Source organism: Bos mutus, chromosome 4 (genome assembly GCF_027580195.1).
Source record: "Bos mutus isolate GX-2022 chromosome 4, NWIPB_WYAK_1.1, whole genome shotgun sequence".
Lineage (NCBI taxonomy): Eukaryota > Metazoa > Chordata > Mammalia > Artiodactyla > Bovidae > Bos > Bos mutus.
The window spans coordinates 12,053,599-12,072,891 of record NC_091620.1 but is presented as its reverse complement, the minus strand read 5'-3'; the positions used below and the strand labels follow the sequence as shown (position 1 = coordinate 12,072,891).

Genomic DNA, 19,293 nt, shown 5'->3' with positions numbered 1-19,293 from the left:
ACCTGACTTAAAAGGACCAGATCCAGGGGGGAGGATACCAAGAAGCTCAAAGAAGTTACAAACCATTATGCTCAAGAAAGGAGGGTGAGGTAGAAGGCAAGCTAATTCAGAGTCCTAAGTTGTCCTGTTTCTGAGAGTAGATGCTGGAGCAGAAATGAGAAGGTAAATAAACAGAAAAATAGCAAGAGCTGGTGGAAACAAAGGAAGGAAGCTAACAAGGGCATAAAGGACTCAAGAGATGCAAAGAAAATAATCTTTACACATACCATGAATCGGGGAGAAGACTGATTAGATACAAACTGGAAACTGACAACAGAATTACCTAACACCTGGCTAAGCCTCATCTTTATCAGAGCTGAAGACGGAAAACAAGAAATGCAGCCTATAACTGCCTGAGTGGAAAGAGCCCTGGTCCCAGGAAAGACTGTGAACTAGGTCAGGTTCCTGTCCCTTGCTCTCTGTGGCTACTGGTCGGCCAAGAACGCCCCCTCCACCCCCTGCAACCATGCCACCTGCTTCCCATTTCTGGTGGCCTCTCATATCCGAGCCATTTCCTTCCCCCTGTTCTAGGTTCCAAAAGTCACGTCTCTTGATTTCTCAGGATTCCAGCCCTTTCTGCTGCAGGTGACAGTCAGTGGCTATAGGAAGTCATTTAGGCCACAGCGAGGGTGGCCTAGTGGTTGCTGCCAGGTGCAACAGCTGCTGTACTTGGGCGGAGGATACTTCGTGGTTCCCCTTCTCTGGGAACCAGTCCCCCTTCTCTGGGATCCCCAGTCCCCCTCTGCAGGTAAAAACAGTCCCTCCCTTTTCTTGTTTTCTGGGAATTTGGGCCATCACAGCACGTGTTAGCACTTTCAGAGGTAGTTCTCTATTTACATCTCTGCAGTCCCCCTGGGACTGAAGGTTCTTTGGATTCCCAACACCTAACACCTATGTGCCTGGTACATCATCAGGGTTCAAAGCCTTGTCCTGTGGATGAGAGGAGAGGAGAGAGGAGGGGAGGGGAAGGAGGGGAGATGGGGGACAGGGGAAGGAAGAAAAAGAGCAAGGGATCATTGATGGGTGGAATTTCAGAAAACGGGGAATCTGAGGGACAGCCCTTTGCCAACCACCCCTGGCCCCCGCCCTGCTCCCCAAATCTCATCAGGTTTGGCAGCTGCTCTCTTGGCCTAGAAGGAGGATTTGGGGAGTCGGGGGTCGGGGGCATCAGGCAGAACAAACTGCTCCTTTTCTTCACCAGTAACAAAGAGTCAGAGACAACTGAGCAACTGAACTGAACTGAACAAAACCAAAGTTGGCTCGAAATGTAAACTATCCAACTTACGAATATTTGACGACCAGCTTTTGAAATCCTAGGCTAGATTTCCCTTCCCGAGTTCTGGGACACGTTCTGTAACAGTCTGTCACTGTGTACTTCGGAGCGAGAGTGAATTTTCATATTTGCCTGAGCCAAACAGAAAATGTGCCGCTAAAAGGAAACAAAGCATTAAAAAACACAAACAGCATTTGGAAACTCTCTGGTCTCCTAGGTTCCGTAACGTCGCTCTCTTTCCCACCCTGGAGGCTCCTCTCTGTCTCCTCCTCTGGCACCACGGGCCTTGGTCTCTGACTCTTGCGACTCGTAGATCCACTTTTTCAACTTCATTTATGCCAACAGCTTTAACTACCATCCCCATGCTAACCCACGGGTTGACAAAGCCATGCTTTCAGCTCAGCATGAAGCTGAGCTTTCCTGGACTCCAGACTCAGCAAGCCAGCTGCCTATTTAACGTCACTTGGAGATGTTGCAGGAACTTCAAACTCAATGTATTCAAAGCGAAATTTATCAACTCTCTTAGACCTGTTTCACTTCCTATATTCCCTATCTTGCTTGCAATACCACTCTCCACCGCATGTTCCTCCTTATAAAACTGAGAGTTAGCCTAGATTCCTCCTCCTTTCTTATCTTTCATAACCTCACATAAATCAGCCACCAGGTCCCATTCATTTTCTTTTCTCTCACCCTTATATGTCATCCTGTTCTCTATCCCCTCTGCCTCTGCCCAGTTCAGTCTCTCACCATCTAGCATCATCAGGACTATGACAATAGTCTTCTTGTTAATCCTGGATAAATCCTGTTAATCCACAGGCCAGTTCTGTCTGGCCAAAGCTGGCCGTGTCACTATCTTGTTTGAAACTCTTCCCCGACTCCCCTTCACCCACGACAGCATTTCCCAAAGTCGGGTCCATGAGATACTACGAGTTCCCTAAAGAGGGTTCTTGCAAAAAGGATTCTGCGGGAAATACTGTCTTTGAGCCACACATGGGATATTCACAGGGCATGTCAGCGTATTGAACGTTCTGAGAACTCTTCCTGTTTAAAAAACTATCTATTCAACACAGTACTTTCCAACGTATCTGATCTTGGAACACTGTTTATATGTTATGTCTACTAACACCATGAACTGTGTTCTGTACAACATATTCAGGCAAACTCTAGCCTAGAGAATGAATGAAACTGACATTATTGAGCATTTCCTATGATGACCTTCATGAATCACCCCCCAGGTACCTGTCCAGACTCATTTCCTGTCATTTCTTCCCCTGTGTCCTCTAGCAATGCTCATGTATTGACATTCTATTCCTGAATGTCTTGACTGTGCAATGCTGTTTCTTCTCTCCAGAATATTCTTTGCACTTTGCCCAGGCTGCCACTTGGATGCTTCTCTGAGTGGGCTGTGATGGTCTGCTGGCCTTCCTGTCTACCCTTTCTGCTGTGGGTACCTGCAAGCATAGTAACCAGCATAGCACCCAGAGGTGCTGCCTCTGCTCACGGCAGAGGGCATATATGGAGTCGTTTCAGCCAAATGTTGAAGTAGATTTCATCAGTGTAAGGCATTAAGAGTTGACTACAGAGTGAATAAATTACTCTAATACTAATTTTTTTTTCTTTTAGAATTAATCCATATTTGTAAAATATAGCTATCAAATAAGGTTATCTGCAAGTTCATTTAATATTTGCCACTTACTACTAATATCCTAAAAACAAAACATTTTAACTTTTCAATGCTTAACATTTTCTTATGTCAAGAGCCATGCTTTATATGTAAGTTAACTATTTGCCTCTCCCAGTGTCTAGACAGGATCATGAAGAACCTTCCTCATTCATCCCAGAAGTTCTAGTACTATGCAAAAAAAAAAAAAAAAAAAAAAAATCATATTTTCTTCACTTTAAAAGAATCTGGATTAAAAACAAAACAACAAAAAATGCTACCTTCTAAAAGTGTTCTTCAGACCTTCTGGATTTATAAGGCAAAAGACTCAATAAAGGTGAGAGTGGGTATAAATGTAGTGTGAACACGTGAACTTGTGCAGAAATTCCAACAGGCTAGCCTTCACTGCCGGGGACACTGACTTTAATGACAAGAGCTGACCACAGTAGTGCAAGCAGGATGCCAGCTAGCTCGTTTGCCAGCCATGTCCCTGATGCTGTGTGCGTTGCTTTAGCATCAGTTCAAGTGAGCATGGTACGTTTTCATTAACTGTTAATGTTTATACATGTATCATTCCTGAGCCAAGTCATCTTGGTTTCCCGAAGACTCTTCTATGAAAGGACTGACTACATTTTCATAATTGAAAGATACCTCTAACAGCTGGTGCATTTATGAAGCAGATGCTTTTCCTGCAATTCTGCTTCTCCAATTGTTAACATGGTATCTTTTTTTATCACCAATGAATCCAACCAGTGATCTATATAATCCTTGCTCTGTTAATCTGGTTACAACTGTTACCAATGAGTAAATAAACAGATACAGCAGCTGTCTCTGACCATGCACACTTGTTAGTCATCCAGGACAAGGAAAAGTCTGAAAAGTTGCCCTTTGTTTAACGGTAGGAAAGTGCTAAACTCAACTTACATTGCAGTCAAGGAAAAATGAGCCTTTAATTCTCATCTGTAGTCCTCATCTAAAGCTGACCATTGGCACTTGCTTGGTGGTTCAGTGGTTCAGATTCTGCACTGCCAATGAGGGGGCCGGGTTCAATCCCTGATCGGAGAACTAAGATCCTGCATGCTGTGCAGCATGCCCAAAATAAAAATAAAGCTGACTATTCATCTAAATGTCTTTCCAGGTGGTGCTAGTGGTAAAGAAACTGCCTGCCAATGCAAGAAATGCAGGAGATGTAGGTTCCATCCCTGGGTCAGGAAGATCCCCTGGAGGAGGAAATGGCAACCCATTCTAGTATTCTTGCTGGAAAATCCTGTGGACAAAGGAGCCTGGCAGGCCACAGTCCATGAGGTTGCACAGAGCTGGACACAACTGAGCACACACATACATTAACCTAAATAAGGTCCACTTAAACTCCCAAGAAAGGCAATGCCAAAGAATGCTCAAACTTCAAAGAAAGGCAATGCCAAAGAATGCTCAAACTGCCGCACAATTGCACTCATTTCACATGCTAGCAAAGTGATGCTCAAAATTCTCCAAGCCAGACTTCAACAGGTCGTGAACTTCCAGATGTTCAGGCTGGATTTAGGAAAGGCAGAGGAACCAGAGATCAAACTGCCAACATCCATTAGATCATAGAAAAAGCAAGAGAGTTCCAGAAAAACATTTACTTCTGCTTTATTGACTACGCCAAAGCCTTTGACTGTGTGGATCACAACAAACTGTGGAAAATTCTTCAAGAGATGGGGATACCAGACCACCTGACCTGCCTCCTGAGAAATCTGTATGCAGGTCAAGACACAACAGTTAGAACTGGACATGGAACAACAGACTGGTTCCAAATCAGGAAAGGAGTATGTCAACTCAAGGCTGTATATTGTTACCCTGCTTATTTAACTTATATTCAGAGTACATCATAAGAAATGCTGGACAGGATGAAGCACAAGCTGGAATCAAGATTGCCGGGAGAAATATCAATAACCTCAGATATGCAGATAATGCCACCCTTATGGCAGAAAGCGAAGAAGAACTAAAGAATCTCTTGATGAAACTGAAAGAGGAAAGTGAAAAAGTTGTTTTAAAACTCAACATTCAGAAAACTAAGATCATGGCATCTGGTCCCACCACTTCATGGCAAATAGATGGGGAAACAGTGGCAGACTTTATTTTTTTGTGTTCCAAAATCACTGCAGATAGTGACTGCAGCCATGAAATGAAAACACACTTGCTCCTTGGAAGAAAAGCTATGACCAACCTAGACAGCATATTAAAAAGCAGAGACATTACTTTGCCAACAAAGCTCCGTCTACTCAAAGCTATAGTTTTTCCAGTAGTCATGTATGAATGTAAGAGTTGGACTATAAAGAAAGCTGAGCGCCAAAGAATTAATGCTTTTGAATTGTGGTGTTGGAGAAGACTTTTGAGAGTCCCTTGGACAGCAAGGAGATCCAACCAGTCTATCCTAAAGGAAACCAGTCCTGAATATTCATTGGAAAGACTGATGCTGAAGCTGAAATTCCAATACTTTGGCCAACTGATGTGAAGAACTGACTCATTTGAAAAGACACTGATGCTGGTAAAGATTGAAGGTGGGAGGAGAAGGGGATGACAGAGGATGAGATGGTTGGATGGCATCACCAACTCTACGGACATGAGTTTGAGTAAGCTCCAGGAATTGGTGATGGACAGGGAGGCCTGGAGTGCTGCCGTCCATGGGGTGACAAAGAGTCAGACACAACTGAGCGACTGAATTGAACTGAAACTCCCATGCCCTTAACAAGATACAAGCAAAGGTAAGTCTTCTTTTGGAGAAGAAAATACATACAGATGTCAACTAGATAGAGATGTCAATTACACTTCAATTTAAAAAATGACAACCAAAAAAATGAATGATTAAAGAGCAAAAAAGAAAAAAAATGTACACAGAAGTCCCCTGTTAGAAGTGTAATAAGTGAAGGGCAAAAATATCCAACAATACAAAAGGCTGTCTAGCTTCCCGGGTGGCACAGTGGTAAAGAATCCGCCTGCCCATGCTGGAGACACAGAGACGTGAGTGGATTCAGTCCCTGGGTCCAGAAGAGCCCCTGGAGGAGGAAATGGCAATGGAAACCCATGCCAGTTTTCCTGCCTGGGAAATCCCATGGACAGAAGAGCCTGGAGGGCTACAGTCCATGGGGTCGCAAAGAGTCGGACACAACTGAGCACTCACAAACACAATGTAAGTAGGGGTCCCACAGAGGCCACCTCGGTTTTCCTTCCTTGTTGTCCCACTTACTAACAGCAAGTCACTTACTCTCTCTCTTTAATATCAACCTCATACAGCTCTGGGCAGGAAGGGATGTAAAGTCTTTAGAACACTGCCGGCACATAGTAAATGCTCACTAAAAGCTATCTGGCTTTACCCTTGTTTAAACTGGTAATACTCAAACTTGGGGATGCTGGCAGTAACCATTTTGGGAGCAAGAACAGGCAAGTGCACTGATGCAGGAGCGGGTACATCACTTGCCTCCAAGAGGTGTCCCAAAACAGCAGCCGACTCCCACGGCACAGCCCACCGTCAGCATGTCAGTGTAATAGTACGGCTGCTACTAGGGGACAGATAGAGGGGGAGAGACAGACAGAGGGCGAGAGGCAGGGAGAGGAAGGCGGGCCGGAGAGGAAGGAGAACAGACAAGGAGGGGGGACAGAGAAGGAGAGACTTGAGTCCCAGGGAACCCATCACAGGGACCTCATCTCCCCAGTGCCATCCCAGGCCAAGAGAAACTCAGTTAGTTTGGCAAACAGGAATTGATCTCATAGCGCAAAGCCAGACATAAAAAATGAACCGGTTAGGTAAATTTACAGAAGGCAGGTAAGCCTAAATGGTCACCAGAGAGGGGGGCTGGGGACAATCGGGGCCAGAAGTATTAACAGGAAAGGGCTTTGGCAAATGGCAAGAGCGAGCCAGCTGCTTCTAAAAGAACACACAGCTCTCTGGTTTAAGAAAGTGAGTGATTCGGGATGTGATTCAGGGTCACTCCCTGAAAGGCCCACCTCCATCCCCCTTCCGAGAGCAGTCCCTCACCCCCACCCCACCCCAAGGCTTATGAGAGCAACCCCCTCCACAACCCCTCAGGCCAACTGGGATAGGGAGGAAGTGAAACTTGCCTCCGACAGGGGCTGCGAAGCAGCAGCCCACGCCCACAGCGCAGGCCGACACCAGGAGGTCAAGCTGCCCAGGCACGGTCTGCAACAGAGGAGCGCGGGGACGAGGCAGTGGAGGGCTAGGGCGCGGCTGGAGCGCACGAGACGCGGGGTGGAGGACCAGGAACTACAAAGGGACGGGGCGGCCCCCGAGGGAATCGCGGAGGGTAACTGACATGGTGGCCAGCGGCGGAGCGGACCATGTGCGACCTCCCCCAACCCTGAGGCAGGGGCCGGATAGGGGAGGGAGGGTGTCAAGGGACCAGCAAGGGCTTAAACAGCGGCATCCTGTGGCTGGAAGAGGCGGGCCGGGGGCACGTGGATGCAGGCTGCGGGAGCGGGGATTAGCGCAGTGCCCGGCTCAGCATCGCGGCCAAGGCAGCCCAGCCCCGGGCCGCCAGCGCGCACAGCCCCACCTCCTTTGCCCTTCTCAGCCTTACCTCATACACCCCACAGAACACCGACATGAATTTGCTGAGGATGGCCGCGCAGATGCTGGCAATGTGAACAAAAGGGCCCTGGGAGAGAGGAGGGGGACGAGGGGTCAGGGCCAGGGGTCGGGTGGGGGGGCTTGGTGGCATTCTTGGACAGACATCGGTTGCTCCGGACACCACCAGGGGCTAGAAATACAGCTAAGATAGAAGCTGTGCCTTCGCAGAGGATCAACCCAGGGAGGAAGGGAGGTGATGCCCAGCACATTATCATTTCAGAAAATTCTAGAGGCTGTGAAGAAGCTGACTAGTCAAAACTATGGTTTTTCCTGTGGTCATGTATGGATGTGAGAGTTGGGCATAAAGAAGGCTGAGTGCTGAAGAACTGATGCTTTTGAACTGGTGTTGAGAAGACTCTTGAGAGTCCTCTGCACTACAAGGAGATCCAACCAGTCCATCCTAAGGGAAATCAGTCCTGAATATTCACTGGAAGGACTGAGGCTGAAGCTGAAGCTCCAATATGTTGGCCACCTGATGCGAAGAACTGACTCATTGGAAAAGACCCTGATGCTGGGAAAGATTGAAGGCAGGAGGAGAAGGGGACGACAGAGGATGAGGTAGTTGGACTCAATGGACATGAGTTTGAGCAAACTCTGGGAGATAGGGAAGGACAGGAAAGCCTGGTGTGCTGCAGTCCATGGGGTCTCAAAGAGTCAGACACGACTGAGTGGCTGAACACCAAAAGAGAGAGAGGAAAGACAAGGGTGGGGTGGGGAAGGTCACAGCTGAGTAGGGCCTTGATGGACGTGAAGGCAGAAGCCAGGGGGTTCTCAGTAGAAGAATGCTCTAGGCTGAGGGCACAGCAAGTACAAGAACCTGGAGGGGGGCAGACTTGGTGGCTGAGCGGCAGAAACTGCCTTGTCATTCCAGCACCGGAAGGAGGAGTAGCCTCGGAGGACAGAGAGGAGCCTAATCACCACAGGCTCTGGGAAATAAGTTTGGACTTCATTTTGAAAGGAATGGAGGGACTTCTCGGGGTGGTCCAGTGGTTAAGACCCTGTACTTCCACCACAGGGGGTGTAGGATTGATCGGTGGTCGGGGAACTAAGATCCCATATGTTGAATGGCCAAAAGAAAAAAAAAAAAGTGAAAAGTTATTTGAAGTTCCTAACCAGAGGGCAGTTATTTCTGATACCATTTCTAAAAGATTACTCTGGTTGCAGCAGGGCAAGAAGTTACATGTAACTTCTTACAAGGTTACAAGTAACCTTGAAAAAAAAGCACAGCCTCTTTTAGGTCTCAGTTTTCACAGGGTTTGTCTGGATTGTCTCTAAGGCAGTGGTTCTCAGCTGGGGGAGATTCTGCCCCCAGGGGACATCTGGCGATGTCTGGAGACTTTCCGATTGTCATAACGCGTGGCTGCAGCTGGCTTGTAGGAGGGACAGGCTGGGGAGGTTGCTAATCATCCTACAAATGCACAGGACGGCCCCCTAGAACCAAGAATTACTCAGATGCCAGTAGTGATTGCCCCAAAGGTGACTCTGCTCTAAGCTACTCCCAGCTCTGATGTTTTTTTTGTCGTTGTGCCCCAGGGTGAGGACCTTCCCTGATACCCTAGGAATCCCTATGGTCCCAACCTCCCCACCCCCACCAGCTCCCTCTAGACTCTGTGGCGCCCTCTGCTGGAGGGCCTGCCCAGTTCACCCCGCAGAAACCGGAGTCTTACCTCTTTCCCTACAGGAATGCCACTGCCCAGTCCTGCGGTCAGGGCCACTACCTTGGCCACGAAGGCCTTAAGGGTGAGATACTCCTTCAGGACCACCCCGCGAAGAATTGTCTTCATTTCAGGGATTCCAGAGCCTAAAAGCGTGTTGTTGTTTTGTTGTTGTTGTTGTTTTAAGTGATTATGTGCAAGTTTAAGCTGGAGGTTAAAGGTAGATGGACATCCAGACAGTGGACATGGGGATGGAGCGAGAGGTCTTGTGGTGGCGGGGGTGGGAGTTGGGGGTTGGTGAGCGGGGAGAGCGGGACAGTGGCAAAGCGGAAAACAGGCTTGGGAGGGAGGGGAGGAGGGGCGTGCGAGGTCTACAGACCCCTGAGATGCTGTGGGTTATGGTGATAGCGTGCCGAGGTGGGATCTGGGAAATTCTCACCGACAGCCTGGGGAGAGATGATCTGGCAGAAGAGGGCGCTGAAGAGGATGAGGATTAGGGGGAAGCCGACCCAGACCAGGAACTGCAGAGGCAAGCTGGGCTGCATCTGGTAGTAGGACCACTTGTAGGCTGCGGAAACAGGCGTCCGGGCTCAGTATTACGAGGATGGACCGCGTGTCGGAGCGCCCCGACGCCCTCAGCGGGGAGAGCCGTGCTAACACCATGCTCGAGTGGCCAGTGTCCCCACTGGACCTCAGAAGTGGCTCTCTTCTCACTGGACTCGTGGGGGGATCTGAGCCGGGGGAGGTGACATGACCCATTCGAGTTCCCACCACCTGTGGGCAGTCGAGTGGACCACAGTGCAGCAAACCACAGTGAGGGCACCTCCTTAGAGACTGTGGGCACCCAGCCACTTGTTACCCTGGCACGAGGGGCTCCTGGGACTCCACATGTTTCCAGTTGCCCGAACTGCAAAGCCCTCGGAAAACTAGCACAAGCTGGTCACCCTACGAGAGAGGTGCCCACAGCCTGGCTGATAGAAAGGGACAGGGAAAATGGATCTGGGTCTGGTGTCCCTGGACTAGCGTCACACCTGTTCTTCTCTGAGCACCATCCCGAAGCTCCCCCAGCTTACCCTAGGTGGAAACTCTAGAACAACCGCAGTGTGGGGAGGGCTAGGGGGGCAAAGGGCCACGTTACACCTACCCTGAAGCGTTTTGGCACTGACATAATCCATGCACCAGCTAACCAGAGCCATTAGGAGCCCCAGAAGCACCAGAAAGATCCAGTCTTCCCCTAACTTTCTTCTCACCACAAGTCCCAGGCGGTGCATACAATCTAGGAAAAGAAAGAACAGAGGAGCAGGTAACCAGTCGCTGCTCTGGGTGTGTGGCTTAGGGCTGGGAGCTGAGGGCCTCTAGGGCTCTGGTCTGTACATCTCATTCCCTGAGTTCCTTCTCACCTCTCTGCCCTTCAGAAGGCACCAGAGTCCAATTCCTCTCTGGCTACTTGATTCCCTTCTAAACTCTGGTTTCTTGGGGCTGTGTGGGAAGGATGGTGGGAAGGTAGTGTGAGAAGGACATGGGAGCCGTGTCTTTTCCTTGGAGGAGGGCTTTGGTATGCAGATGGGGACCGTGAGTCAGAAATACACAACAAGTCTTCAGAGTTACTACCCTAGTCCCTGTACCTCTTTCCTCTCCAGACACCTCCATTCCCCTGTCCCCGTCACCTTGACATTTAGAATAGTGATCCTCGTCCTTGCTGTCCATGGAAGCGCTGGAGCCCATCGTCTTGGGCATCTCGTTGTCCTGCTCCTTGCCTGAGAACTGCCCTTTGTGATGGCCATAGATCTGGATAGAGGGAGATGGGAAAGGTCTGTCTCGTTGAAAAGTCAAAAGAAATAGGAGGAAGTATATAGAAGGAAATGGCAACCTACTCCAGTACTCTTGCCTGGAAAATCCCATGAACGGAGGAGCCTGGTAGGCTACAGTCCATGGGGTCGCAAAGAGTCGGACACGACTGAGCGACTTCACTTCACTTCATATAGACCCACAGATAAATCGAACAAACAGCTTTTTAAAATCCTGGGTGTTTGGTGCCCTGTGACAACCTAGAGGGGTGGGATGGGGTGGGAAGTGGAAGGGAGGTTCAAGACAGAGGGGACCTATGTACACCTATGGCTGATTCATGTTGATGTACAGTAGAAGCCAGCACAACATTGTAAAGCAGTGATCCTCCAATCAAAAATATATAGATTTTTAAAAATCCTGGGTGTTGATGGCCTCATGCAGGGTCGCTTGGGTCATCAATGCCCTCTACTCCCCACCATCCATCCACACAGTTCCCACTCCTCACCCTTGTCCACCCATCCACACTCCTGCCCAACTGTACTCATCTCTTTCAACAGCAGCCTTCAGCAAGGGAACCAATTCCTACTCTGAAGCAGGGATATGAGAACTGTGCTAAGACTGGCCATCTGCGTCAATGACATGTTTTGTGTGTCACTGCTTCCTGCTTCTTGGCCCCTCTGTCGCTTCCCTGGACCCCCCTCACACTGACATGGACGGGGTGAGGACAGGCTAGCAGGTAACTCCTGGTGGCTCTTGGCCTTGGGTATCTAGCTTTAATGAGGCTCCTCGGACGCCCTACCAGGCTTAGAGAAGACCCATCCACGTCCCCTCCCCGTGCTTGTAGGCACAAACTGGACCCAGCCCCCAAAAGGCAGGTCAGTCTACTTCTTCCCGAAGTAGAGCGTGTGTGTTTGGGGTGTTGTATGTGTGCAAGGTATCCTAACTCCTTTTAGCCTGCCCCACCTCCACTACACTAACTCTGTCCTCTGGGGCCAGGGTCAGGCCAGGCCACGTTGCTGGTTCTCAGAGAGCCTGAGTGGAGGAGATCTGATTTCACAATACGAGCAGTAGAGTTTATGCCTGAATCCTGAGCAGGAGGCATTAATACCCTGCGCTGGGATGAGGTTAGTGACTGAAGGGAGCCGTGTTTTCCTCTATGCCCTCCCCAGACCCAAGAGAAGACACTTCCTTTGGGGGCCAGCACATGGACTACCTCAACCCACCTCAGGTCCCAGGCTGGAGGAGATGAGAAGCGGGTGCTACACACCAAACCTGGGCTGGGAAACACTAAAAGAGTCCAATCTGGGGACTTCCCTGGTGGTCCAGTGGTGAAGAAGCCACCTTGCAATGCAGGGGACTCGGGTTCAACCCCTGGTCAGGGAACCAAGATCCCACAAGCTAAGCCACAGCTACTGAGCCTGAAGGCGATCTGGAGCCCAAGCCACAGCTAGAGAGTCCATGTGCCACAACGGAAGATCCGTGTGCCGTAGCTAAGACCCAAAGAGGTCAAATAAATAAATAAATTTATAAAATAAAAATAAAAGAGCCAAATCTGTGCTGGGTGGACTAGGACTCACCATCTGAGTAGGGCTGGGAGGGGGAAGAGAAGTCAAGGCTGAAAGGGACATATTGTCTGGATTCATGAGTGTAGGGCCGGGAATGGGAGGTTGGATGCAAAGATGCTGACAATTGATAATTAATCACTGGGCAAGGGGTACTTGGGGATTCATTACACCACTCTTTCTATTTTTGTATAAGTGTGAAATTTGCATAATAAGATTTAAGCAGAGAAAACGGAAGTCCGAGCTCCCCTCTTTGCACCTGCCCAGCCTGACTTCCCGAGTCCCTTCAGCTTCGTGCTGGTGTGCTCACTTTGCTCGCCATCACCAGAAGGCGCCGTAGCTGCATCTTTACTAAGTTGACATCCCACTCAGACCGCGTACCTGGGGACAGAGAGCCCAGGACCATAAGTGGGGGGTCTTCCTGTCCAACCCCGCACTGTGTTCCGGGCTACCTTCTCCAGGAAGCCTGCTCTGACTCACCGCTGGAGCCTCCCCTGGCTTTTGTGCCCTCGCCCCCCAGCTGATTCTCCAGGAACTGCCCCCACCCACCATCCTCAGGCCAGGTCAGGATTGAGATGTGGATTCTCTGGACCCCCAGCACGGAGATCCCCAGCCTAGCCCTCAGCTCCCCTGCCCTGCCCACAGTCTACCCCTCATCAGCTAAAACATTTTTAAATCCTCATTTCCTGGTCTCCGCCCCTGACAGGTTCCATCCTGTCCCTCTACAGGCACGTTCATGCTGAACTTAACCTGGGTATTTATCTGCAACAAGTTCCCAATCTGTCCTTCAGGGATGCCCCCACCATCACTGCCCTTTCCTCAATGTCTACACCTGAAGGATATTTACCCTGGACTCATTGGAAAAGACCCTGATGCTGGGAAAGATTGAAGGCAGCAAGAGAAAAGAGCAACAGAGGATGAGATGGTTGGATGGCATCATCGACTCAATGAACACGAGTCTGAGCAAACTCCAGGAGGCAGCGAAGGACCAGGAAGCCTGGCGGGCTGCCGTCCATGGGGTCACACAGAGTCGGACACGACTGAGAGACTGAACAACAACAAACCCCTAGTTAGTTCACCAGCACCCCACCCCCACCCCCACCTCACCGAGATCAGAGCTCTGTATCTCTCCAGGTGCTACCACCTCATGGGACCTCACTTGATGAATCCTCCCACCTGCAAGTTTGATTACATTTCCTCTGCTCATTTGACACTGGTCTGTCTTGGATCACTGACCACGCTCTTCTGTCCATTTTCTCCCCTTATCCCCACCTCTCTGCCTCTGCAGAAGTGTGCATGTGTGTGTTCTGCCGAGGGTGGGAAGGGAGAATCTGGTGGTGCCTGTGTGCAGGGTGAGGGTGTGAGGATGGCTCGGGCACACAGAGGCGTGGGCTCCTCTGCCAGTCCCCTCGTGTAGCTTATGTAAGCACGGGCTCGGCACCCACGTGTGGCTCTGCCTTCTCCCCCACCCCAGATTTGGGGGGTTCAGTTAGTAAAGCTTGTGTTCAGGTGCACGTGTATCTCTATAGAAGGTGCCCACTGGGCTGAACCCAGACCTTTAAAGAATGTTCATATTTGGAACACATGACCATGTACTTTAAGTTAGAAAGATCACGCTGCCCCCTCTCGCCACCTGCCTCTCCATTTCCCCAATCCGTGGCTCCTCTGGCTCCTGGACCCCACCGCCCCCTCCTCTGAGGACTTTACCTGTGTGGGGTGGGCGCTGGCACGGGGGCCCGCGTCCCTCCGGAGCCTGCGCTGCAGACCCCCGTCCTCGGAGGGCAGTCCGTAGCTGGTGCAGTGCTCAAAGGGCATGTACTGGTATTGGGGGGCGCTGCCCCACCAGCTGGGCTCGCCCCCACGCTGCTGGGCCCCCGACGGCTCCATGCCCCCGCCCCCGGCCAGGCCTCAGCCTGCTGGCCCCCACACTCCCCCCAGAACAGCTCCTTAAGCCTCTCCTCCTGCCTGTCCCCAAGGCGTCTGGGGCAGAGTGCCCACCCCCGGCTATTTATAGCCATCTCTCCGTCACATGACCCCCCCACTGCCACATCTGATCTGCTTGGGGTCGAAGCAGGTGTGAGAGCCGTGCGGGGGAGGGGTGAGGACAAGAACCTGGGGAGCAGCCCCACAGGGAATTCCCCCAGCAGGACAGGCACCGGGCCCCTCCTGAGTCAGGAAGAGGATTCCAGCCCCAGGCCACTGGTCTGGCTATAAATACCGTCCAGATCAGGGTGGAAGACTGCTTTGAGGCTTTCGGACCTGCGTGCTCCCCGAGTCTGCACCCTCTAAGCAGTCTCCCTCTTTTCTTCCGTCAGTCCATCCTTCCATGGGGAGGTAGCGGTTGGGAGCTGGGTGGAGTGATTCTAGGGTCCAGAAACACTGGGGAGTGGCTCACCTGGGCGATTAAGCGGTGCCTCTCTGCCATCTTCCCCTGTGGGCTTGTCTCCAGCTCTGGGTGCCCCCCAGGTTTAGTCCTCATCTGTCGGACCAGCTCTCCCAACCCAACTGATGTTCAGCTTTCTCCTCCAGCTCTGCCTTTTCTTGTCTGCCAGAGGCCACTAGTGATGCTTTGGGGTCATACCCTTGACCCCACCTTTATCACCACTGGGTGTGGGGCACAGGGGTAATAGCCTTGGGTTCTGGCATTTCTCCTACTTCCCAGACTGACACATGACAGCCACACCAGCAGCCTGGATGTTCAGGGAGGGACTGAGCTTCCATTTAGAGCACAGAGCATCCCTGGGAGGGCTGTCAGGGCAGGTGAGATAACAGCGGGAGAAGCGGAAGTGGGGCAAGGGATAGGGGGAGCCCAAGGAGAGACGGGAGTGGGCGTTTCTCATGATGAGCCCGACAGACATAAGAGATGACAGGGAAGTACCCTGCTATTCTTCCCTTTTCAGGTCAATAAATAATTTTTGGCCAAGGCCAAACTACTCTGTCTGGCATTACGCTTTTTTTTTTAGACCAATTTTCCTAGTACAGTTCTTCCCTTGTGAACTATTCGCTATTGAAGGAAAGCTATAAACATGAGCCAATGTGTGGTTTGGGATCCATCACCAAGCAAGGTCTGTCCCAGGGACTGCAGGGTAGGGACACTGAACGTCTGGTCTACAATTGAAATTTGTCCCAGGCTAAATGGGACTATCCAAAGCAGGTGGAAAGATGAATACCATTAAGAGCACCTTTTCTAACATAAATCTGAAGACCTGTAATCTACCCACAAAGATGATAAATGTGTGATTTGAGGCCCTGAACGTTCTGTAACATCTCCCTTCTCCCCAGGCAGAAAATGAAAGAGATCTAATGGGTTGGTGTGAGATGAAAGAAACACTTTTTTTTAAAGCTTTTTTAAAAAATATTTGTCTGTTTATTTATTTGGCAGTGTCAAATGTTGGTTCCAGCATGTGGGATCTTCATGGAGACATGCAGGATCTTCCGTTGTGGCACACAGCTTCTCCAGTTTTGAGGCACACAGGCTCAGTTGTGGTGAATGGGCTCGACTGCCCTGTGGCATGTGGAATCTTAGTTCCCTGACCAGGGATCAAACCCATGTCCCCAGCATTGAAAGGCGATTCTTAATCACTGGACCATTAGGACAGTCCCCAAAGAAAAACTTTAATAGGAAAATAGATCGCTAAGAAGAAAGAAAATAGATTGCCAAAGTGAAATTATTTTCTTGCAGGGAGGGGACTTCAGAAACAAGAGATTTCCACCCCTTTGTGGAGGTGGCTCCCCTGAAAGTAGTCAGTTTTTGCAGGAACTTGATAATTCCAAGAAACAGGTATCTAACACAATTGTTTATTTCTCCAGTGTTCCTGAGAAAATCAGGTCCTGGGTGTGGATCCCAGAATTTGAAGGCAAGATCATGGGCATTAAGAAAACCCTCCCAGTCCCCAGGCCGCCTGGAAGCACCAGCTTCAATTCTAAAAACCAGACTCTGAAATCAGGAGGGTCAAGGAGCTCTCCAGCTGCTAGCTCTGAAGGGTAAGCATTTGAGAGTAAGGATCTTCAGTCTTAGCTCAAAGATTAAAATCTCCTGAGTTATCATCCTGCAAGAGAACAATAAAATATAAACTGTGCCCATCCCACCCCCAACACCCCATGGGCTCAGTGCTTTTATTTGGAAGGCCAGTGATGGGTTTCTGGTGAGTCCTTTGAAAAGCTCCTAAATTTGGAAACAAATTCACAACCATGCATTTACCTATGATATGTATACTGAATAAGATATGTATTCTTTGGGGTTTTAATAGATTTTCTTGAGGTCCAAGCTTAAAACCTATAAACCTATAGGCTTATGGAATTGCTATTTGAAGGAAGGTTGCTGAAATGACCGTCCGGGACACAGGTGTGTGGGAGTGTGTTGAGGTATAGAAGGTTGTGAACGACCCAGCTCCTTGGGATCCCCGAATCAATTTAAGCAGGAACTTTCTCCCTGGGTGACACCCTTGTTTTCAGATTCCCACCTCTTGAAGTCTGGGCTTTCCAACTGCTGGACAATACACCATGATATTCTTCTTAAGAGGCTTTTAGTCATGGCTTGCCCATTCCACATCAAGCCTAGCATGGGACCCATGACCACCAACTTTCTGAAATTTCCCCCAGGCAACTGTAACTTCCTCTGAACACCCTTCTTTGTAGTTGTCCTCACTGGTAGTCATTTCCTCTATGCTCACTGAACCTTGCCTCCCAGATCTTTCAAAGGCCTGGTCCCTTCCCTCCCCTGCATATGACGCCTTTCCAACACTGGACAGGACTCTTTCTCCCTCTTCTGGATTTTTGAACATGGTACACTTTTCCCCCTGTTCTCTACCCAACAAGGGCTAAGATGGAATAGTCTTTCTTTTGGTCTCAGGCTCCTCACAACTCAGTGGGGAAAATCTATAGTCCCAAAAAGTAAGGAGGGAGGAAAAAAAAAACAAACCTTTTGCTAAGAAAAAAAGTCACAGAAGCAAAATTGTTGAACTCAAGCTGACAGATTGTTACCCATCCTGGCCTCTGTTTCCTTAGACGTTAAAAGTCAGTGTCTGCCCCAAAGTGAGCAGGCAATGGCACCCCACTCCAGTACTCTTGCCTGGAAAATCCCATGGATGGAGGAGCCTGGTAGGCTGCAGTCCATGGGGTCGCTAAGAGTCGGACATGACTGAGCGACTTCACTTTCACTTTTCACTTTCATGCATTGGAGAAGGAAATGGCAACCCACTCCATTGTTCTTGCCTGGAGAATCCTAGGGATGGGGGAGCCTGGTGGGCTGCCATCTATGGGGTCGCACAGAGTCGGACACGACTGAAGCGACTTAGCAGCAGCAGCCCCAAAGTGAGCGCCAAATGTTAACTTGTGTCATTAAACTGAAGTTCACGCTCAGAGATGGTAACAGCATCTGTAATGAGTTAACCCTAAGTGATCCACCACGCATCCTCCCGCTTCATCCTCAGAAGGTAGCATCCTTCCTTCTTTTAAGGCAGCAACGATTTACCCATGTTTAAATAAGGCTGAGGTTAGGCACCTTAGCCAAGGTCTCTGATACCTTAAAAGGACAAGCCAGTATTCAAAATCTATTTAATTCTGGAGTCTGTGTCCTTAAAGCTACAGCTTTTTCTTCTGTATAAATTGAAGTTTCTGAGCCTCATTTTCCTCTTCTGAAGAACCGGGGTGATTACACCCTCCTGACTTGTGGGAGGATGGTGTAAAGCTGCAAGCATAGGGCCTGGGAGACGCACTGTGTTCAGGCAGCTGGAGCTGTTATTAACATCTTTGCCTCAGACCACTTTCTCCTTCTACCGGAATATCCCACTTGCTCCATTTCTTCCTGTTATTCTCTTCGTTATCACGGGAGATGGGATGGGGGGAGGGCAGCAAAGAACCGCCCCCAGTTCTAGAACGGGGATAATTTTAGAAGAGAATCCCCTGGCAGAGGACACGGAGCTGTGAAATTCAACCTGACGCCCTTATCCAAGGGTGGGGCGGGGAGGACAGGGAGCCCAGCTCAGCAGATGCTGCTCTGTAAGCCCTGAACACACCCAGCTCCCACAGGCTGTCCTCCCACTCACTGCTCCAGGGCCCTTCCCTCCAGAGGTACCCGGGGCCAGCCTGCTCCTACAGCCTTTGCCCTCAGTTCTTCAGCCAGTTCCTCTTTCCACCCGCTGATGCTTCAGCTCAACTTCATCCCTCTTTGCTCTTCCTCCTCTAGGTTCATAGACAAGCTTCCCTCCCCCAGGGTCCTCATCAGCTATCCCACCACAAAGCTCCTACAGAACTTCCCCTCTCTAACCCTCTGTAGCCCACTTGCACATGTACACCTGCCTCTCCAGGTGCAGACATATCGCACCCGAGGATTCCCCAGGTTACACAGTCCACTGCCCGAGGATTCTCTTACCATCTACACCCAGCCAGGAAAACCTTCAATCCAAATTGGACCATGCGAGATGGGGAACTCTACGATCCTTGGCATCTCCTCCCATTCCAACTCAATGTGTTTCTCTAGCCTCCCTCTTGTCATCTAAATAATCCAGGACCGACGCTACTTGACTCTTCCATCCCTTGTGACCATGAGGAACCCCAGTGCAGGTAGCTGTGTTTGGGGCCGCCGCCTGTGGCCACAATGGAGGTGGGCCCGTCCCAAATGCGGACCTGGTGGCATTAAAAAGACCTTGCAGCCAAACAAGATGTGTCCCGCTCTGGGGGTGCCCTGT

At 50.1% G+C, this 19,293-nt stretch overlaps 1 protein-coding gene across 2 annotated transcripts in view; it reads right to left on the bottom strand.

Annotated features, from left to right (window-relative positions):
* Nucleotides 1-14,511, bottom strand: part of CLCN1 (chloride voltage-gated channel 1) — a 37,478-nt gene extending 22,967 nt beyond the window's left edge. Inside the window, exons 1-7 of one of the 2 annotated variants that reach the window (XM_070369058.1) lie at nt 14,312-14,511; nt 10,922-11,042; nt 10,399-10,530; nt 9,694-9,822; nt 9,267-9,400; nt 7,550-7,627; nt 6,433-6,511 (exon numbers count right to left, since the gene is read on the bottom strand). In XM_070369058.1, coding sequence (XP_070225159.1) covers nt 6,433-6,511; nt 7,550-7,627; nt 9,267-9,400; nt 9,694-9,822; nt 10,399-10,530; nt 10,922-11,042; nt 14,312-14,491 — 853 coding nt within the window. In that variant the 5' untranslated portion in view covers nt 14,492-14,511. The remainder of the gene's footprint in view (nt 1-6,432; nt 6,512-7,549; nt 7,628-9,266; nt 9,401-9,693; nt 9,823-10,398; nt 10,531-10,921; nt 11,043-14,311) is intronic. The other variant, XM_070369057.1, reaches the window with a different exon arrangement.
* Between the last annotated feature and the right edge of the window lie 4,782 nt (nt 14,512-19,293).